Source organism: Silene latifolia, chromosome 7 (assembly GCF_048544455.1).
Source record: "Silene latifolia isolate original U9 population chromosome 7, ASM4854445v1, whole genome shotgun sequence".
In the NCBI taxonomy this organism is placed as follows: domain Eukaryota; kingdom Viridiplantae; phylum Streptophyta; class Magnoliopsida; order Caryophyllales; family Caryophyllaceae; genus Silene; species Silene latifolia.
The window spans coordinates 7,469,168-7,492,344 of NC_133532.1; the positions used below are offsets into that span (position 1 = coordinate 7,469,168).

A 23,177-nucleotide genomic window follows, 5' to 3' on the forward strand; every position below is an offset into this window, starting at 1 on the left:
CATCCCTCACTACTGTGCATTGTTATGAACTACTATGATTTACCAAGGAAGATCAGGTACAGAACATTAGTGAAAGATTGATATACTTTAGTCAATTTCTATGGAGTACTATTTGGATGTATCTTTGGCTTGTTGCTGTTGATCGTAATTGCGCTGGAGTTTTTAATAGATCTTCTGTTAGCGTACAAGGAGTAGTAGTTGTTTACCAGTGTTCTGCCTCTTATAATTTTATGTGTAGGAATGAATATGCTAGCTTACACATCGGTAAGGTTGCGTAGTTGCGTACATAAGATCTCCATTATCTCGCAACTCGTGGGAGTCCTTGAGACATTGAATGCTGTTGTATAGATCCTCTGTTGGCTTAGTAGTATTTAATTTAGAGGGGAGCAAAACCGGATATCCTATACGGTTTTGGAAACCGTATCGGATATCTGGTTTTTTAAATCTCCTTTTTTACTATTCTTATCCGATACGGTTTTTCCGTATATACGGAAACCGTATATCCAGTTTTTTCGTATATCCGGTATCCGGTTTTTAGGCTCACTATGTAATTTAATATTTTTTTTTCTTTTCTATAACCCTGTTCTTTTGGACTTAATTTCAGTTCTAATAAGTTCAGTTCAATTAATCAAAGTGGCTTGAGTGTAGTGGAGTGCGGGAGTGCCTCAAAGCGTTGCAATGGCAACGAATTGAGAGGTTCCGGGTTCGACTCCCTACACGGGAGTGTTGCGGTTACCTGTCATCCTAAAGGATGTCTTACATGGCACACGTGGTTTGCAAGGTATTGTATGTGCCTGGGGGGATTCAACCCCTCGTCACCCAAAAAAAAAAAAAAAAAAAAAAAAAAAAAATCAGTTCAGTTCAGTTCATTCAACATTAATATTATTATTCTTATTCTTATTTTATATTCTTATTGTTATCATTATTATTATATTAATTTATTTACTATTGTTATTATTATATTATAATTTATTTTTAATACTCCCTCCTATTCATTCATTTTGTCCCTATTTCCTTATCGAAGCTAGTCGGATTTTTGTCCCTCTTTCCTTTTTTGGTAACTTTTGTGTGGTCCAAATTTAATTACATGTGGGGTAGAGTGGAATAGAGTGTTTTGTGTGGTCCAAAATCATTTTCTTAATTATTGTGCAAAATAGAAGGGGGACAAAATGAATGAATAGGAGGGAGTATTTATTATTATTATTATTATTATTATTATTATTATTATTATTATTATTATTATTATTATTATTATTATTACTATTTTATTTATATTTATTGTATTTATTTATTATTATATTTATTGTATTTATTTATTATTATATTTATTGTTTACATAAATGATCTCTATTTTTTGTACTCGATAGGGAGTATTGTTAATTGTTAGTATATATTATTACTATATTACCGTAAGTCTCCCTTATAAGTATATCGGTCATAAGTTTGTGACGGATCAAGTACTCTCCATGTGAGTAAATAATACAAAACAGCTACCCTAGGCACTCTGGCTTTGGTCGAGCAAGCTAGGGGACGCTCAGCCCAACTTGGTCGGTCGGTTAGGCCACCTAACAGATGCTGAGATTCTCGATCGATTTGATTAATTTTTGACGTCTTTTTCACTATTGATGCAGAACCGATGCGAAAAGGATAAGAAATATGGGGTAAAGGGAGATTGATAGCTTTCAAAAACCAGTCGGAAACTCCGAGTAGTTTATATTAGCTTGGCGGCTACGAGTCAAAATATCATCAGGGCTGTTAAAAAGAAAATCAGATGTGCACAGTTTATCCGCCAGTAGTCAAAATTCATTTGTACAATTTTCGAAGGCACATCCTAAGCAAGTATGCATCCTGATTCCTGTACAATCCTTCTGGAACACTGGTAGTTCACCCGAGTAAACGAAAAAAATTACCCTCAGGTGATGTCCAGATGTAGAAGAGGATGAAAGTTGGCTTTACCCTGCTTAGATTTGCTAAAACGGAAAAACCAAATAACTTGGAAGTAAGACATGGCTTTGTTCTGTCTCCTACAAATTCATGAACCCGTCTTGAAATCATGCAGGAAGACCTGTCCAGGAACAACACAGGCATAAATTACAACAGCTCTGGAGTAGCATAACACATACGGAATAAAAACTTAAAAAGGAGCAATAGATGCTGATGCACGTTTTGGGAAGAGCCGCAAATTCTTAAGATGAAATCATAATTGATGAATAAAGAAGTAAACAACTTGATCAAGAGACAAGAGATGCATAAACAAGGACCGCGATTCATTCTACTGAATGGAGCCTAACAAGTAATAACAAATAAACACCAACTGTTATAAATCAATACTCCGTATTAATGATTAATACCAAGGAAGAAAATGAACCGATGTAACACATACACAAAAACAAATAACTGCAAATTTTACGTGTGGAACCACACAACAAAATGCGCAAAATCGAGGTGGGCAAGCCGGTTTTTGATGAAATACTATAAAAGGTGAAGTATGAAAAAATATTTGGCAGGAAAAATGTTAAAATGATATTTTCCAAAATCATTTATTTTCTATAAATCTTGACAGATGAAGAATTGCCTGGAAAACAGTGTACCTTCAAAAGTACGGACTGTTTTCCTTCAGATAACCAATTCTTGTGCCTTGTCAAAGGTAGTTTATATTGAAAGTAGTCTAGTTCGGTAGATGGCTTCTGGACAGCTCAAATATTTTCCAATCAAAAGAACTACCAAAATTAGTAGAACACCTGTCCCGAATTGCAACGCACATAGTCTACCACCTAAAACATAAATACGTGTCCATTTTGGCTAATTAACTGACTCCCAAAGCAAAATACGGTAAAAAGAAAAAAAAAATAGAAGCTTTTTATCAAGTTATTAAAAGCTTTCGGGGCTTTTTTTATCAGTATATATTTTGAGGGTTAATATTTTGAGAGCATTAAGACAAGTTTGAAATCATACTACGAGATGTCTAATGTAAAGGTTTCTTTCACAAGATGACAATACAATCTGAAAGCAAAAGACCAGTAACCAACCTCTGCAGTTGTCTCTTCATTTTTTTATCAAGAAATTGGAGATCGTAGAGTACAGCCATTTCTTTCGATTAGAGCCGTGAGATATGCGCCCATCTTGCATTCTTCATCAAGATACAGGATAGGATGTGTACTATCTTCTCTTTCCTAATCTCAGGGAGTCCAAAGACTTATCTTTTGCCAGATTTCTCTTATCAGCTTGATTATCTAGCAATGCAACAACTAATCAGACTCTTTGAAAAAATATGACCTATAAAAACCCCCAATATTGAGGAAGAAACTTACTCGTTTAAGGAGATAGCATGATGTAAAGTTAGCATAAGGCACCACACCAATACATAAGAAATTAAGCATCGCAGAAAAAATACTGAAGGATTTATCATTTATTCCTAATAGCACGTGTTGTGTATATGAATGAAAAAAAAGGAATATCTTCAACCTATGTTGCTTGGACTCCGTTAAAAGTATCTGACGCGGGTGTGTGCCCAAGTGTCGGATTCGGCTATTTTATGAAAAAAAAATTATGCTTTTGGTCTAAAATAAAATCCTGAGTGTCGAATGTCCGGCACGGGTACATGAGTTAATATTGAAGAGCCCAAACAACATAGTCTTCAACAGAGAGGGGAATAGCATATGGTTTTGCATCATGTGTTAGTCCAGACAAAAGATACATCTACTATCTTTCTCATCTCTATCTCATTGACTACGGAGTATTCTCCCTTTGATAAATCAACCATGTAATCCATCAATTAAAACAGCATAAAACCATATAGCTCCATTAGTAACTAAAAGCCAACGATATTTTGGAAATTATCCTACGATTATATACATCCAAAGTTACAGCAGGATGAAAAGAGAATAAAATGCTAAATGTCACATTTAGCATTATGGAAAAAGGTATACCTTTCTGCTGTTTGGTGGGTTTTAAGGCAACACTTTTTGATGATGGTGAAAGAGATCTCTTCCGCGGTATGGTCTTTGATGAATTTGTAGACTTCTTTGAAGAAATAAGGGATGAGGAAAGAAGGGCATCAACAGCCTCTCGCTGTTGTTTTCTTTTGGAGCTCAAGTCTTTGGGCTTCTCAATCTCAACAGAAGTTTGTCCGGACTCATCAGCTCTTTTACCAAGTAGTTTGCGATTCTCATGAGTTGTTAAACCACCCTTGTTACCCTGGTTCTTAACCTGCTCTACTCCACCTGGCTCTAAATCAGAGAACTTATCATGACTACTACCTGACAAAGATTGTTCGACTCCCCTTGTACTTTTTTCTTTATAACTCTTACGAGAATCCTTCTTAAACTGTTGTTTTTGAGGAAGTTTTTTGTGCTGATCAGTAGCACCCTCTCTGTTTTTGGCATCCTGCAAACCTTCTCTTGCTTCATACTTATCATGCTTATGCCTCATTTCCATGCGATTTTTCTCTCGTTTATAGTTCTCATAGTTACTTTCAGTTCGCATGACTGGCTGACTTTTATCAACCTCTTCACGGACAATGTCATCGCGAATGTTGTCAGACCTTTTAAAACTGGAGCTTTTACTGAGTGTCTCAAAGACAGATTTATAAGGCCTCTTCAGAGTGATAACTAAATTCCGTTCCTCAGCGTCTTTCATTAGAGCAGCCCAATCACCATTTTTTTGTAGTGTCCTAGAATTGCCCAAAACCCACAGAGAGAGCCTCGCTCTTGTGAGAGCAACATTCATTCGTCTTACGTCAGCAACAAACCCAATGGATGAATTTACTCTCCGTGTTTCTGGACATGTTTCTCCAGATCTTACGGTCGAGAGGATAAGTATGTCAACCTCTCGACCCTGGAAACCATCTACTGTGTTGAATTCCATCTCAGAAGAAATAGAAGATCCAAATACACTGGAGAATCTTGATCGTAAGAGGGAAAGTTGACTCCTGTATGGTGTGATGATCCCAATTCTTTCACCCACAAACTCAGAAGGATGCCTGTCCAAATTAATCAAGAAATCAAGAATCATAAATTTCAACTAAGTAGAACACTTTTGTGGATAGTAAGTCCAAATATACCTTCTCTGAAGAAATCTCACTATTTCAATGGCAGCATCAGCCTCAGCCTCATTATAAAGGGACGAGGACCCAGAGTTTTTGCCATAATGCTCCTTGCCATCAGTGACATCGTAGAATATGTAAGGCCCCAGACCCAAAGTTTTGTGAAAGGATGATGTTTTACTTGATGCCTGAACACCATTCAGCAACTTGCCATCATAAAAATGCAAGGAAGGAAAGCTACTTATCTCGGGATGCATTCGATACTGCAATGAAAGAAAGAAGAGCTCAGCTATGTAATCTTGACGATATCAAACAGTATAAGTTGAAAGGGACAGGAAAAGCACTGCAATCTTATGATACTAATAGAAAGGTCTTCCAATAACAAATGCAGGTACCATATTATCATTGACTTATGAAGCAATTGAGCAAATTACTTGTTCAGTGAGCATGATGACTGGATGACCAGCCCTTTGTAGACGCTCAAACATGCTGCATTCATACAAGTATCTGCTGGCAACACTAGAAAGTACTGTAGCTGGAAGTTGTTTTGGGTCACCAACCTTCAAGAATCAAAATGATGATATTAATTTCCATTTAACATGCTATAGAGAGTAAAACCCAAGAAGTCTTTGTTACTACCATGATGCAATTTGTACCACTTGACTTTAGAAGCTGGAGTGGTATTAGAGTTGCTGGCTCCAAGGCCTATAGTAACAAAAAAATGTCAGAGTAGCACAATATCAGGAAAAAAAAAAGAAGAATCAACCAAAAGGAGAAATGTGAGAATATAAATCTTTACATATGCGTGTTAACCAACAAAAAAAAAAGTAAATAAATAAACCTGTGCAGCTTCATCAATGACAACAGCATCAAACAAGTTATGTTCAGATAGGTTGCCTCTGCTATTGGATGTAGATTCAAAGCATGCTGTATAGAGATCCCCACCGCACCCACTGAGTGTTGTTACAACTATTTCAGCTTCTCTTAGTATTGACCTCCGTAGTTTGTTTCTCAAAGCCCTAGTTTCTTCATTAACCTTCTTTTCTCGTGACTGTATTGCTGCTAGCCTCATGTACATATCCTTCTTTTGCTGATACAGGTTTCTCAATCTAGCTTCCAGCTCTGAACTAGATAACTTCTTGCCATTATCAACTTTGTCATTTTCATCCTCACAGGCAACATTTTTTTCTGAGGGTCCATCTTCCAAATTGGCACGTTTAGATTCATAAAATTTAATACGATCAACTATCTTCTCTAAACTTTCGCGCAACAATGAAGACGATTCTTCATTTGACTCATTCTTCCTCTCTGCAACTGCCAGCTTTTCTTCCTCAAGGCGTTGTTCCACTAGTGTGTCAATGAAGAAGGGTAATGAATTTGGATGAATTGTTTTTGCATTGCCAACACGTACAAGGTAAGGTTTGTACATGTTCCCGTTAACACCATAAAGTCCTTCACCAGCTAATCTTGAGACTAATTCATCAACTGCAGCGTTCGATTGTGCACAGACAAGCACTCTCTTTCTCACTGATGTTTTTGGCAATCTTGCATCCTTCTCCTTATCGTTATTAAGTTGTCTAGCTAAAGCAGCATCCTGCCAAGCTCTGGCAACGGCAGCAGACTCACTTATGGACTTCCTGAAATTGGCAAATGGAGTGGACATCATTTTTACACTTCCACTGAATTGTTTTTCCGCAGCACTTGACTGTGATGGTAGCGCCAGCAAAGTGCTGATAAGAGCAACAATTGTGCGTGTCTTTCCAGTACCTGCATACAAATGTTATCAAAAAAAGGAATAGAATGGAATTACCTCCATCCCGAATTTATTGTCCTCATTTGACTACTTTAACCATTAATTTCTTCAGATATAAGTAAAGCTACAATGTAGACTGTTTTGCAAAATTTATAAAATTATCGTCATCTTATCATTTTAAAAATCTGTGACTACAATATATACTTGAAGAAAATATATGTCATAGCCAACATCGTTCCACCACCTAAATCAAATGAGGGCAATTTAAATTGGGATGGGGGGACTAGATGTCAACTTCAAACAAAATAGATAGGTCACACATTAACCTGGAGGACCCTGGACAAGAGACAATTCAAAGTCATTCTTAGAATCCCTGGATTCTACAACAGCGCTGATAGCTTGCATCTGACTCTCATTAAAAGTTGACCTGAGCACTTTCTGCATAGGCTGCGACAACTTGCTCAAATTTACCTTATTATGCTCCTTGAAAGAATTGAAATGGTGGGCAGGCCTCAAGACCACTGGTATGGCAGGAATAACTTCGGCTGACGAAAGTGCTTGGAATTCTCTTAATTGAGGAGTAATGCTCATTATACGACCCAGAAACCATTTACTTCTTTCAAGTAGTAGCTTTCTAGCTCGATTCAGACGTGAAGAACCACCTTGAAGATAACATCTGATTAGCAGCATGTTTAGCCTCCTTTTGTTGTCTTTTTCACGTCTCTCCACCTGGAATGCACACCAAAACATATGTACAGAAGATAGAGAATAAAACACACTGAACGACTTTAATGAACAAACTTAGTATTTTAATAACATGAAAGGTCATGACAGAGGAAAAAAAATCAGTCACGCATTCTTGCAGGTATGGACCTTTTGGTTTAAATTTCATAGTAAACTACTTAGCAAAGATACTTATTCAGTTATTTTGCCTTGGAGTATGCAGGAAGAAATCAAAATGGCTTATTGGGCTTTTCTTGTTTCTTTTGTTTCTTTTTTTTTTTTTTTAAGGAAAGGCTCTTCTTGTTCTGATCTATCTTGAAGTAGCAAACTGTCGACATATACTTCATTATCACAAAGTCACAAACTAGCTCCTTGTGATCAAAATGGTAAGGGTACAGACAACTAACCCCTTACACAGCTAGGGTGGTAATATCTTTAGTGGTACTAGTACAATGTTGATAGGCATGGTGCCTAAGCTGTTGATAGAATGGCAACTCCTTACAAAATTCAATAACCTCCTTTTCTTTCCTTTTAGAAGGTATAACATGAGACACCCATTGCAAGGAACAAATAAAAACCTAGTTGGTGATCAAAGAGAGAAACTCCACTAATCTAAAATCCTCAGAAACACTCTAAACAGAGCGTCTTACACTTTGAGCGACTGGAATAATGTTTAGGGAAATGCTGAAAGACTTCGGACAATCATGAATACTTCAACAGTGCTGTCTTGCCATATATCCTCATGGTCAAATATAGGATTTTTAACATAAAAGTAAAGTTTTTAATATCTTTTGGTGAGTTTAAGAAAACCACTAGCTCACTACTTAATCTTGAAAACTCGTGTTTCATCTAAAAGGCTAAATTGTCTTTACCAAAACCATAAACAAATTATACATAAACAAAAAACAAAAAATCCTTGGCAGATAAAGAATCAATCAGAAGTCCATACCTTCCCTATTACATGAATTTTATTGGGAGAATTCTTCAAAGGCTGCTTACTGAGTAAAACTAAGTCATTTTCCATACACCCGCCAGCAACTGCAGGATCATGCTCGTCATGGACGCATCGAACAAGATGAAAATCATCAACTCTTTCAACTGAGACCACTGATAAACTGCCACAAGACATTTCCTCTAGTGAAGAGACCTCTTGGAACGAACTACGTAATTGTGCTTTGAACTCTTCCAAAACCAAGGGTCGGAATATTTCTACGTACTGCTGGGAAGACTCGAAACTCACAGGAACCTCCTTTAGAACACATGGGGCCATATTCTCATCATCCTGTGCAGTATCCAATCCCACAGCCGCAAAGTAATCCATCTCTAGTATTGGCCTGAACCAGTTGTCCATGTTTGGAGGCTTAGATCGTCTGGCTGCAAATTCTAGCTTACGTAGGTAAGCCGATCTGCTATCAACGGGGTCCGCAAGTTGGATCACTCGCCGTTTAGGAAGAGAAGGTCCCAGCTTTGTCAGAGAGGAATGATTACGCCCAGCAGATTTTAAAGCAAGCTCTAATGGATCTTCTGTATCACGCACTATCTCTTTCAAGATTGAATCATTGGAACCGGCAATCAACTTTTTGCGTGCATAAACAGAATCTTTTGTTTTGACAGCTTCAGCAGAAGATCTTCTGGTAATTACTTCATCAAGAGATGACAAGTGCACATTTGGAACACTCTTTGATTTCAACTCTTTTTCACTGGTTTCCTTATCTTTTACTTTCAAAACATTCAAAGATTTTATCTTATTTTCAGTCCTCTCCTTGTCTTTCACTTTGAGATGCGATATTGGCTCTAACGCCTGTTCCACTACACCAGAATTATGAGACTCGGAGCGAAGAACACCAGCTTTTGGAGCAGCTCTTTTCTCAGGAGCCTCTAAAGTAATACTCGTAGTGCCAGATTCTAGAACTTTCTTCCCAGTTTCGCGCTGCGTTAGTCTCTTACCAGCAGAGGAAGGCAAAACATTAGATCCAAACGGCTTTGTAACTTCTCGAACAATGTCCTCACGTGAATGTAATGTTTCTGACTCGTCATCAGATAGAAGAACTACATCATTTTTATCTTTCTTGCCAGTAACTGGGAAAGCATCCAAAATGTGTACATCATCATCAGAACGGGTACACGACTCCATATCCAGTGTAAAACTCCTTTTGCCATCGGCCTTCCCATGAGGCATTGATTTTAACTTCCCTTTGGCTCCAACTTTGTAACTACTTTCAGTTGACAATGATACTGAAAGGCAAGATACTTGCTCCGTCAACAAATCCAATGAAACAGCATCTGTGAAAGTCAAATATTTTGCACGGAAAAGCACAGAAATGGAAAGCAATCATTACCTGTAAAACACAATTACCAACATCATAAATTAATAAAAGCCAAAGAAAGAAGTTTCTAACCAGACAAGATCATCTTTTCAACAGATGCAATAATCATCCCTGATTTTTCATTGCATGAACTCTTTATTAGAAGAAGTAAGGAATTCAAAGACTGCTTCCAATATCGGACCACTACTTCCAATGCCGACTTTCCCCAATCAACAAAATCAAGGAGCCAGCTAAATTCTGACAAATCATGCATCTTTGATGACTTCTCATACGGGCCATCAGAAAGTGGGTTAAGTTTTTCAAATACAGTTGGCAAAATTTCAAGCACACGGACACAAGTCATCTGCAGAAACAAGTAACAATTTGACAACGTACCAAGTAACATTACGTCATAGAAAAGGAAATTACAACACAACGCTGAAGACCCTGTGAAATACAGGTCTCTATAATAATGGTCACCAAACCGTGATAGCTTAACACACCTGAGAGATTCTATAATCGACAAAAGCCTTCCCTTTCTGCAAGCACTTTTTCACGGGAGGCCATGCTGCTCTGGCAAGCTCAGAACTGAAGCTCTCCCAAGACTTCTTGTCAGTTTTCAACACTTGTTTACCATCATTTACATCCAAAGAATCAAAGGTGGTTTGCCGCAAAAATCCACCTTGGGATGCAAACTTCAGATTCAGTTCATTAGATAATTCTGCTGGTTGATGTGTTGGAGACGAAAATCCTTCTTTAAAAATTTTGCAGAGGACAAAATAGAAATGATGTAAACCCTGAAAATTGACAAGAACCGAATCCAGCAGTACCTGAAAACAGTCACGGAAGACGTCTCAATGCAGGGATGACATAGACACAAATTAAGCATCAAGCCCTCAACTGATTGAATTGTTTTTTAAAACGATTGAGGGTTAACAAAAACATAAAAATAAAGTTGTCAACGTGACAATAATGCTGCTGTATAATTTCTTCCACAAACTTTCTCAAATACTAGTTAGTCGCTTGAACTCATATATGCTATGACCTAAACATGGAGAACAGCAACCCAAATGCATACGAAGAAACTTTTTAAGATCGAACAAACGGGAAGAAAATTTCACCAGCTTCAATGCAAGCTTTAAGCCTGAAAGAGTTGCAGACAGTGAAGATACGGAGGAGCAGAGAAACTGCAGGCCAGGCGCAAGACCTCGGGTACCTGAAACATGCTCCAATATACGTCTACCAACTTGCCTGATATTCTGCATAACAAAGCATTTGCTATTTGAGTAATCATACATATTCGGTTTTATAAGCCGCCTACAAGAACACGTGCATCCATGTTGAACATAGGAATATGTTGATGACAAAGATCATATGAAATGCTACTCCAAGAATGAGAGTTTCGAGAAGTACATCATTGGGGGGGTCTGAAATCAAAAGAACACGTGTATCCATGTTGAACATAGGCATTGATGTCAAAGATCATATGAAATGCAACTCCAACAATGAGAGTTTCGAGAAGTACATCATTGGGGTCTGAAATCATAAGAATCAAGCATTCGCCCATCTGTGACTCCCAAGTCCACTGCCTCTGCAACTCGCCTTGCTCCATTCTAGTTATGAAGTATGCAGCTAACCTACAGCGTTATTTAACTTGCCAAAGTGAGAGGTCAGCTGAATTAATTTTTGATTCCATCATGCGCTACAAATAATTTCAAAATATAATAAAAGTAGTCAAGTAGAAACAAAAGTTTATAAGAAAAAATGTTTGGCTCAACCTCCTAAATGTTTTTATCAGAGGGATGCACATAGTTGATACCCTAACTGAATTCTTTGATGCACTCCCATCTCCACCGTCATTAGAGCCAGTTGGAGACTTCCAACCAAAATGAGCTGAAACTTCAACGGCACTGGATGAAAGCCATGATTTAACTGGAATTGACAGTTCAGAGCTATTTTCAGCCTCCACCATCGAGAAGCGAGATAGAGCCCACAAGACAGCCTTGAGAATTGATATTGAGAGAACAGAGGGATCAATTTCAACCAAAAGGTCCAACCATAACATAGGAATACACAGCCATTCAATATACTCTGGGCAAACAATATTGCTCTGAGAGGTAAATTCACTCCAACATGAAATAACTTTCTCGTCGTCAAACACAGCATACAAGCTAACATCGTCCATTTCTTCACTCCAGTCAAAAGGAATGCTAGAATCACCCTTTGAAGAAGTTTGGCAATGGAAATAGGAATGCAACAATGCAGCAGCATCAGAGACAAGTATAGTTTGAATAAGATCTATGGCAGGTTGCCGCAGAGAAGTGTGTAGCGACGGATCTTTGAGAGAGGATAGCAGAGAAGGCCCCCTGCAAAAAAAAAAAAAAACGTTACTCTTTATGGAACTCTAAAAAGAGAACACCTAGTAAAACTAGAAAGAACGCAAGTGACCACCTTAAAATTTACACAGCTTAGACCCATATTTATGCAATATTGTACAATAAATGGATCACGCAGATGAAGCAGAAAAGATGATGCTAACATGAACATTTCGTGAGGCGTGACTGTGTGAAGGTTAGTAGACTGACGATCATATAATAAAAAGAAAATAGAAAAACCTGACTTTAGTCGTATTACTCGCATACATTCTGGTGCAATTTGCACATCTGAAACAATAAAAAAAAAAGGTTTCTTACCACATGTGCGCACACTCCGTAGGTGGGCTAGGTGGACTCATCTTATAACCACGATGAACAATAAGAAGAGCTATCTGCAGAAACATTGAGCAAAGAAATGTCGCTAAGCACGCCAAAAATAAAATTACCAAGTCAGATTTGTAATACATACCAAATCAGAAATAGTTGCAGGGGAAGAAAGGAAACCTGACAAGCTTTTTTCCTCATCAACATACTGAAATTACTACTCTTAGTCACTTGATGTAAGAGAAAGAATAATAGATGCCTCCGTTGCTTTTCAAATTCTCCATCATGCAAAGCTTCCAAAGACTGCACAGAGATAATGTCATAAATGAAACCTAAAAATAACTGGAGGCAAAAGGAACGAAAAATTGAACTGTGAGTAATGATCAATTTGATCAGTAACATGCCTGCAGAAGCGGCTGAAAAAGATCAAAAATCTCTTTATGAGTTTTCTCATTTCGTGTATGAAAGCATTGGCTTAATAAAGAGTCACGCATCACACTGGGAGGTAACGAAGTTCTCAACCAGAGCTTACAGCCTTCAAAATAGAAAAGTAAACAAAACCTCAGGGCAAGTCAGAAAAATGCTTCCCTTATCAGAAAAAGTAAACTGTTCAGACTTCAGACTTACCCAAAATTTCAAAGAGTAGCCTCATGCAATTTACTGCATGAGAAAACTCAGGAGAATCGTCATTGATATGATCAAGTACAAAATTGAGAAAAACGGGATACGGTTCTAATATGCCTTCTTCCAGAGCTGGAGGTTCCAGAAAAGAAAGCCTAAAAAGGGAATATATTATTAGCTAAAAAAGAAGGCGCACTTAAAGAAAATAATCCAATGTTTGCAAGATCTGAAATACTTCAATCCTTAAACTTTAATAATATGAATTTGAATATCCAATATTTGGCCCCTCTGTCCTTTACAGAACATAACTAATTGTGTCGATATATATGATTTTAGACGCCAAGTCAGATAAGGCTAACTGGAGATTCTAACTTCATTAAAAATAATCCCAACCTGTATAGTTGGATTATTCATATGTTTGCCAGCAAAGAAAGGGTCTGAATTAACTACTTATATTTAAGTGTCGAAAATAACATCACTGTATCATCAGTATGAAACTATAAACTATGTTGAACTATATAAGAGGGCCATAAGGGTATACAATGCTTTGAGTCCCAGCCATACTGTCATGCGATCCATTTGCACTCTTGCCCTTGAAAATTCAGAACTTGACTGCATCACTTCACCGGACAGAAAGGCAATGCATCTCTTAAGCAGAGGCTGAAGAGGCTCCAAGTCTGTGGCACACCTAAGAACAGAAGATCCTTTAGAAAATTAAACCCCTGGTTTAGAAAAGCACGACTTTATTATGCAAATAATCACCATGAAAAACTAAATATTAGAATGCAGATACCAACTTGTATATCTTGCCATATCAATAGCAACAAATGTCAATGTGCCAGGGAGGGGGAGCTAACAGATATTTAACCGAAGAGTTTACAGAAACAAGGATTAGCAGTGCATCACCCCGAATGATGTATACTCACTTGAGACAGATAATCATAAATTTAAAGACATTATTTCTCTACATATAGGTTTTGACAAGAGTCCCAAACATAAACAGACTCCTGTATCCTTCAAGCTACTGAGCAAGCATTAATAATGAAGTATTAGACAAACAATATGTTAGATCTGCATCTTAAGGACTTAAAGTACAAGAGATATTATGTCCATCCCTACTACAAATTCAAGAAACTTGTGAGCGAGCATATTGAATCACATCATGATATCATATGCACAATAGAACCACAGCATCAGAAGTTCATATATAGAGGCAAGTGAATGAACGCAATCAATCTTCACATTCAAAGACATTAAGCAGCTGAACTTCAACCTTGACATCCTTCCACAAAATCATAATAAAGTACAACATGTCTAACCAGCAGAAATACATCTGATACTCATAGAGACATGTAAAATGTTCAAAACCAAGAGTTGTTTCACGATCCCCAGGTTCATAAGTTTCTCATTCCATAGTGCTTACATCGCTGCTGCCAGCCAAATAATTGATTAAGAACAGGCAAGATTACAGGTTCAAGTACAATAACTGCCCGTGATAGGTTTCAAAGTCGCTATCCCAGATGCAAACAGTATCCCAGATGCAAACAGGTTTTAACAAATTATATAAGCAAGCAATCCATGACTACCACCAAAATTCAAAAGCTTTAAAGTGAACGAGTTGAATACCTCATTTTTCCCATATTTCCAGCTAAGCGATGGCCAATAGACCGTGATTTCCTACTTTTGAAAAAAAGCAGTGCATAGACACCCTAATGACAAGCAGATTCAAGGTGATCAGTTAGAAGCATTGTAAGGCATTACCAAAGCAGAGGATATCCGTAAAGCCAAAAATTCTATAAGACAAACTCGAGAATACCGGAAAGTGTTGCTGCTTGGCCAACGCCAATTCATGAGCATCATCAACTGTTTCAATGAGCTTTTGGAACTCATTGACAATGAATTCATCATCCAACAATACAGGGAAAGTTAAAACCTGTCAAAAGGGGTGTCGCATCACCCAAGAACCACCGTCAAAGCCTTAAATTAACCTCCATGAACATCAAATAATAAGAATCTTAGACAGACCATGCCATAGTTAATCCAATTTAATCTTTTTTATGACCTACCACTTGTAAGAAAAAAATCGTAAGGGAGGGGGGCATTTCGAAGCAAAAAAATATTTATATGTACATATAGTCGTCTGGAGTATGATTGCACATCACGGGGGCTGCAACCATAAAGTACTTAATTGCTCAAAAAAAAAACATGTCAAATCAATGTGTTTCAATTCTTGAAGATATCCTGTTGAATCTGAAAAAAAAAAAAAAAAAAAAAAAAAACAAAGAGCATCATACCTCAAACATGAGACTAACAATTTCCGCATTATCGTGAGCAAGATTATACCCTCCATAAGAGAGTCTTGCATTAGCTTCTTTTATATGTTGAGAAACTCTTTCTTCATCAAGCGACTGCAATATATCAAGTAGTGGAGAAATAAAACTTGACTCATATTCAGCTTTGTACATCTCTTGGGCTTGATGATGCCGGGAAATACACTCTGTGCATCTCCTCATCTCTTGAGAAATCCTTTCCCATAAAATCTTCAGAGGAGAATCATTACCATCCACCTTATAGTAATTGTAAAATGTCTCCAGAAAAGGGCCTATTATGTCCCAAAACCCACACCAGACGTGTTCATCTTTGGGTAAACACATTAAGAAGTTGTATGCCGCTGAAAACCTGATTTAAACAAAGTATAACAAGGAAAAAATTTACTCGTTTTATCAGGCTATATAATACATGATAAGTGGACGTAATCCTCATTAGACCACCATTATATTTAACGAGGGAGCAATTGAATGCCCAATATTATAACAAAATTAACCAGCCAACGAACCATAAACTCATAAAGCACCCTATGTCATAATTCTTCATCAATCAGTCTCAAGGAAAACATATGTGCCACGAAAACTGAGCTGACCCTTTAACCCTCCCCCACTCCATTTCCGTCCCCTCCATTACCCTCCAACCTCTTTCCCTTTTCTTTTTGTATCCAAACAAAGGTTAAATATTTCATGCCATAAGTTAATCACAACTCACAAGTGCTGGTAATTGTATATTTACAAGGCATGATTCAATTACCGGTGCTAGTGATTCTATTCATAGTACCCGTCGTATTTTCCAATCCTTATTACAACCCAAAGTCATCACGTTTATTCCAATTCCCAATACTATATATTTAGCCAAATGATCCATGTCCTTAAGCCTTGAACTGCAACCCAAAAGAGAAAACTATTTGACCTATCTCCGCTTCTTCATCACTGTGAAGTAGTTGATACTCCCTCCGTCCCAATCAATTGTTTACCCTTGACTAAAATACCTCTCACAAAGAATAAAAAAGGTAAACAAATGATTGAGACGGACGGAGTACTTGACAGAATGTGTCATGACAGAAGGTAAACAAATGATTGCTTGCATAACCAGGTTTTGTAGTTATGGCGGCGAAAATTTATAAGGGAACGGATTATCAGTAGAATAGGATAAGCTAGAAAAAATCAACAAAAATTGATTAAAATTTCAAAATTTTCATTTCTTAATACAGTACATTTAAAAAAAATAGAAAGCATAAATTAACGCCAAAATTAACTAAATAACAGCAATAAATTAAAACTACAAGTAATTTAACTAGTCCTAGTAATCGATATACATCATATAATGCGGAAAGTTAAACAAAAAGAGAAGAAGAAAGAGAGAGCACCATTGTTCTTTAGCTTGTTGATTACGTTGATATCGCGACGAAGAAGACGAAGAATCAAGTGATTGATCATCGCCATTGTCATCGTCATCAAGTTCAAGCTCATCTTCAATAGCACGCCATCGCTCAACTAATTCAGTTCTGCTTAAACCTCTCCTCGTTGCCGTCGTCGACGCCGCCATTGAAGTCATAAGGAGGTTTTCGGCGGATGAGAGAGAAAAATTAGGGTTCCGGCGACGGCGATTAGCCGGAGAAAGAGGGTTTTCCGATGACGGCGGTTACAGTAAAGAGAAATGAAAGCGCGGGGAGAAATGGGTGAAGTTATGCGCCAAACAATACTTTGCTTGAATCAATTTTGGGCTAAGCAAATTTTGACTCCATTTTTTCACCTATTTATTGGTTCTCTAAAGTTTTGTGTAATTTAAATTTATTTTATTTTTCGTTCTTTTTCGACAAGGAAATGTTCGAGCCTAGCCAACGCTTTGTTGCAGCCTTGTAGGGTTAAGGATTGGAGTGACAAAGTAACATGTACACAAGGAGAATTAGCAACTTGTACATGATTAAAACGGAAACGTAAAGACACTTAAATTAAGAAAACGTAAAAAATAAACCGAAATAAAATATACCTCCGGGCTACAACAGTTCGATAATATGTTGTTTATTTAAAGTCAAAGGGACAAGGACAGGCTCAAATCTGAACTGAGCCTCCAATACTTTCTCTTAGATAGAGAAGGTAAAGGGAGATAAAATGGAGAAATAATATGATTGACTATCAAATAAGCTGAATCAAATAAATGGAAGGTTCGGTTTTTAGTCAAAATCAAGTGGTCGATTTAAAATGTTTTTCCATTTTTACGAAAACTTTTAAGAAATTTACCATCTCAGACTGAAATAATTAGGATTCTGAAAGGTTTGATCATATATGCTATTGAAGGTGATACTAGGATTGGTAAAAGTTAAAACTGAAGAGCCCTTTGCTTGCATTAATCTCCAAATATTTTACAAAGTAGAGTAAATAGAATATAACCGATATATGCACACGCCAACGAAGTCATCGAGGAATGGTGCTTGTAACCTTTGTTTGATAGCCGTCGGCCAGAAATTGCTATTGTCGGAAAAAAAAAAAAAAGGTCAATCTATACAGGTCAGTTACACAAGTAGAGCACAAAAATTAGACTAAATAAGAGGACATGAGATTCCAGCTGATTTTCATATGGGAAGGCATAGACGCAACAAAGCGGAGGACATCCGGCTTTTCACTAAGCTTACGCCCATAATCTGTGGACTTGTGTTCCGAAATTTTAAGAAACTTGGCAATGTTAGGTAAGACTAGCTCTCTGCAGGTGAGGTGTAGCAATGGTACTTTAGAGAGTACACTCCCCTTCTGAATGTCCAGACCGTCAGGGCGGCGTAACTTGTATGGCTTCCCACTCGTTGGCTCAATGTTCACTTGAGGTGTCTGCTTCCACTTTCGATGCACAAACCATCCGTACTTGTAGTCACCCACAATGGGTGTCCCGAGAGCTTCAGCACAGTGGACTCGAAGCTACATTATGCAAAAGTATTGACTAGATAAGTAAGATAAAACAGAGGCAAATTTTCACGAGGTTTTAAGCTAATTCCACTTGAGTCGCAGGAGGTTTTTGTTATTTCTCACTTTGGTGACTTTTACGTGTAATATAACCAAAATTTCATCCAAACAACAGATACTCCGTATTGCTCAAAGATAATAAAGAGTAGTTTTTGAGCACCGTGTGGAAACTCGACTTTTTATTTGAGGTGAATGTTGTTTTCTCAGTTAATAATCTTGAAAAATCATCATGAAGTATGAATAAAACTTTACCTGATGTTTTCTGCTAGTATGTGGACGCAGTTCAACCCAAGAACATCCATTTATCATAGGACCAAGTACACGATACTCGGTGATGGCTTCTTGAGAAGCTTCTAAACCACATGAATGTGCCAACATGACCCTCTCAGTTTTTCCATCATCAAGTAAAACCTGCATGACAGCCTTTTCCCTATTAGACCAAATCTGAGATTGGAGAAACAGAAAAGAGTGTACGAGAACAGTGGGAGATTACGCATTGAGGGTAAGGAGGGAGAGAAAGAGGAATAAAAAACCTTTGTAAGAGGAGCACATATGTAACCTTCCTTTTCTTTCGGTGATCCAATAACTAACGCCCAATATCTCATACATGTTGCTTCACGTGCATCATTCGAATCCTAAATTTGTTCCAAATAAACTAATTCATATAAAGCAGTAGAATTTGCATACTATAAATGAAGGCATAACATTCTATCAGATTGGTACCAGACATGATGTTCTTGCTTCATTAGTATTGCCGAATAGTTGGTGGAGATAAGAGGCACTTTGTTTTGTCCTCCCCATTAAGAGGATACCGCTGCTTTCTCTGTCAAGACGATGTACCTAAAAAGATACACATAAATGACCTAAGTTGAATAGAACGGCACAAAAGGGAACCATACTTCTCGTTTGCATTAAGCTAATGATTATTGACAGTGAAGGCACACAGAGACAAAAACAAGGTGATCAGAATTAATTAATAACAAAACACAATGTAACAAATTCCCTACCAATCTAGGACCTTCTTCGTTATCATAGGACAGAGCCGCTGCAGCTAAAGCATCCATACTATTATGAATTGGCAGGTTCCCCTGTAAACAAATCCGCAAAAATACAAGTTAAAAGCCTGAGGATCAATGATCATGCAAGCAATCAACTACATATCTACTAAATCATTGTTATCCAAAAATAGACGACTTTGCTAATGCTCTCACCTTTAAAGGTAACTTTGGCGGCTTATTCAGCACAATAATAGCAGAATCCTGAATTTCCAGCAGATGGTGAAGGATATTAGAAACAATACGAGGCTAGAAAGAGAGAGCCGCATTACCAATGTTTTAAACAATTTAACATGACTGAGAATTATATTTACAAATCTAAAAAAGACGATTGAAAAAAGACCTGCCTTGTACATAACAAGCCTTTGCAAATAAGCTATTTCATCAGCATTTGGATATAATGTTCCAGTCGGGATGTGGTCAAATCTCCTTGAAATCCTACTTTCAGCTATAGAAACAGGAACATAAATTCTTGCACCTGCCTTCATGACCTCATTGTGCTTAATCTGTAGGTTAGCTGTACATTTGTAGCAAATTAAACCCATATTGAAGCAAATACAAGCAAATGACAACAAACTGTAATACGATCTGCCCTACACTGTAAAGAGAGCCATAGGGAACGCGAAATTACCTTCCTCATAGCGCTACTTTCTTGGCCCTGACTTGATGAGTCCTTCACACCCGAGCACTCCACCTGGACCTACAACCAACATATAAGCCAACTTACTAAGACTCCCCATGTTACCTTGCATACCGATGTCCTATACTCAACAATCGATTAAAGGAATAACATATGCATGACTGATTCTAGGCTTAACAAAGTAGAACATTTTCACTAAAAGTAGAGTCCGATATTTGGACACACACCCGTCTCATATACTTCTAACCAAATCTGACTAACATAGTGTTTCGAAGTTAAAATGAGCCACGATATTCTACTATTCTCCATTCCAATTACTCACCAAAGCACCATCTTTTTTTCTAAGCTACTCTCATAAACCGACTTATGGCTACCCAAATGAATACCATCACTCGAGTAGCCGAATTTCAAAATTGCATCACCTACATAATAATCAAACATTTGAATTATTTGGACACACACCCATCTCATATACTTCTAACCAAATCTGACTAACATAGTGTTTCGAAGTTAAAATGAGCCACGATATTCTACTATTCTCCATTCCAATTACTCACCAAAGCACCATCTTTTTTTCTAAGCTACTCTCATAAACCGACTTATGGCTACCCAAATGAATACCATCACTCGAGTAGCCGAATTTCAAAATTGCATCACCTACATAATAATCAAACATTTGAATCCTGTCTAACCCGATGTAATCAATTATAACCACCACGTGTTTGCATAGTTTGAATTCAACAATCGTCATGTTAGCAAATTGAAAAATTTCATCATACACGCAAACCAATGAGATGATTATAATTATCAACACTTCCTATTACTAACAAAGCAATATACAGGGCAACCTTGACGAATAACTGGTCCCCGGGTTTGCAGGGTATCTGGGTGTCCCTTGGCTTGCCAAAAAAAACAAAGCAATATACAGGTGGAATAAAAATGGGACATTTTCATTGGTTATGGTGTACGAAAACATAGCACACCCGATAACCAGGGTACATATGATTGTATGAACCATACCATTTCCTCCAACCAAAAACTATAGTGTGAGACAGTCCTGTTATATCGAAACCACCCATTTATTTAAGTAACAAACGAGCGTTAAACCAATAAAAGACGGTCTTATTCTACAATTTGCGTTACTTCGACAAGCAAAATCACGCAACTAAAAAAACTTACAAGGCCTTTAGTAAAATGGTACTGAATAACATGATCAAGAACTTCATCAAAATAGTACTTAACCCAACTAATAGCAGTAACACGTTGATTCTTTTTTTCGTTGAGGCATTTCGTCAAACACCTTGCGGGCAAAGGTTGGGAAGGAAAAGGCGGAAGGGAAAGGAGTTGGCGGGGTTTTGGGCCGTCTTTTGGGCTACCCAGATGGGCTACGTTATTGACTACTCGGATAACCGGGTCCGGGCCGCTGGGTTTTGGGGGTGATATGCGGGAGTAGTGGCGTATGTAGTGGAGTAGATGGTGGTTTAGTGGGTGGTGATTGCGGTGGAGTAATACGGACATTTTTGTGCTGAAAGTAGTAGTATAGTGTAGGGAACAAAGGGAGTTACTTAGTTGAGTGAAGATCCAACCCGATTCACTTACTTATTGAATCACTCATTTATATCCAAACCCGATTCATATCTAAAATTCAAAAATTCATACCCGTTTTTAATCCATATTCGATCCACCATATAATCTAGACCCCAATCCGAAACTTGATTTGACTATCTAAAAAATTAATCTTATATAACAAAATTCAAATTTTAGTGTTTAATGAACCCTAAATTTTCAAAAAATATTTGATTGGATCGGGTTCGAGTATGAATTTATCGGGTTTAGATTTGGTTCGAGTTTTTCAATAGTGGATTTAAATATAGGTTTTTAAATAGTGCATCGGGTACGGACGTATGGTTTATTAAAAGGTGGGCTTGGATCAAATTTTTTCTTTCGGTTTGATTCGGGTTCAGTTCGATTTGGGCCATAACTATCATCCTTAACTCTAACGCGTCTACAAGTTATATTAGGTTCTCGTATGAGTTAACGCTGATTTCCCTATGCCTCCCCCTAAGGTGATATAAGGGTTGGTCTAACCAAGACCAGTGACTTGATCTAGTCGCCTCTACATAAACTGACATATTCTAATTGGGTTAGAAACTTAGGATAAATACAACTCAATGGGTTGTATTTAATAAATTAAAAAAGGAAATAAACATTTAATATATGCATTGATTTATGTTATTCTCTAATTTCTAAATTAATACCAAATTTGGAAGGGTATTAAATGCTTAAATACAACCTATTGGGTTGTATATAGCATTTCTCATTCTAATTTATAAAAGGTCTGGTTTATATATAGTGAGACGGATTTGAGTTTTGATTTTTTTTCATGATAATTCCAGCATGCTCATTGAAGACATATATGGATCTAAATAAATTAAAAGACGGTGTCGATGAAGGATTCTAATAGGATTTGAATTTACAGTTTTAAACCGATGAGCTGAATCTAAAATTGTTATGACCATGTGATAAGTAGTAATTTAGCGTCATTTTACTCGCATTTATATCTTATTTATAACTCGATTTTGTGTGCTTTTATCGAACTAAAGCTCATTTAATTTACTAATTTATAATAATTAGTCGTCTTAGCTAGAATTAATAATTAGTCGAATTCTTGTTTCATATTAGTATTACTATTACTTTATTATGATAATATGTAGGCAAGGAGGAATGACACGGAGTCCGAGTAAAATAAGACAGAAATAAAGCGGGTTAAGACGGAGTCACATTTTTATGGTGAAAGAATGTGTTGAATTATGTTCCACAAAGTCAACGCTTGCCTACTCTTTTACGCAATAATACAAGCCCAATTTGACCCTTCCATTTTCGTTGGAATTAACCAACAAACACCCAAATTCATTTCACCATCATCACTACTGTATACCTCTCCTCTCCCTATCGTTCTCCATGTCCACTATAACCAATTTGTCCATCATTGCATCCCAAATTGTACACGAAATTAGCCCATTAATCTGACTATCAATCGACCTCCATCAC

General features: G+C 37.3%; 2 protein-coding genes across 2 annotated transcripts; both read right to left on the bottom strand.

Annotated features, from left to right (window-relative positions):
- Positions 1-1,788: 1,788 nt before the first annotated feature.
- Positions 1,789-17,233, bottom strand: LOC141591568 (uncharacterized). Its single transcript, XM_074411948.1, has 23 exons — positions 16,844-17,233; positions 15,441-15,825; positions 14,963-15,079; positions 14,773-14,855; positions 13,688-13,834; positions 13,153-13,301; positions 12,930-13,060; positions 12,706-12,828; positions 12,520-12,593; positions 11,605-12,192; positions 11,352-11,463; positions 10,948-11,085; positions 10,330-10,656; positions 9,920-10,190; positions 8,470-9,803; positions 7,124-7,526; positions 5,886-6,811; positions 5,684-5,749; positions 5,479-5,604; positions 5,063-5,307; positions 3,930-4,981; positions 3,030-3,233; positions 1,789-2,065 (listed from the first exon to the last, which is right to left on the bottom strand). The coding sequence occupies exons 1-22, from the start codon at positions 17,029-17,031 to the stop codon at positions 3,160-3,162; spliced, it is 7,059 nt and encodes a 2,352-aa protein (XP_074268049.1). The 5' UTR covers positions 17,032-17,233; the 3' UTR covers positions 1,789-2,065; positions 3,030-3,159.
- A 661-nt stretch (positions 17,234-17,894) lies between these two features.
- Positions 17,895-21,648, bottom strand: LOC141591573 (RNA pseudouridine synthase 3, mitochondrial). The gene is made up of 9 exons (XM_074411953.1): positions 21,306-21,648; positions 20,118-20,186; positions 19,834-19,992; positions 19,643-19,690; positions 19,439-19,519; positions 19,155-19,271; positions 18,965-19,066; positions 18,684-18,842; positions 17,895-18,386 (listed from the first exon to the last, which is right to left on the bottom strand). Exons 1-9 carry the CDS (start codon positions 21,642-21,644, stop codon positions 18,012-18,014), a joined length of 1,449 nt encoding a protein of 482 aa, XP_074268054.1. The 5' UTR covers positions 21,645-21,648; the 3' UTR covers positions 17,895-18,011.
- Positions 21,649-23,177: the final 1,529 nt, after the last annotated feature.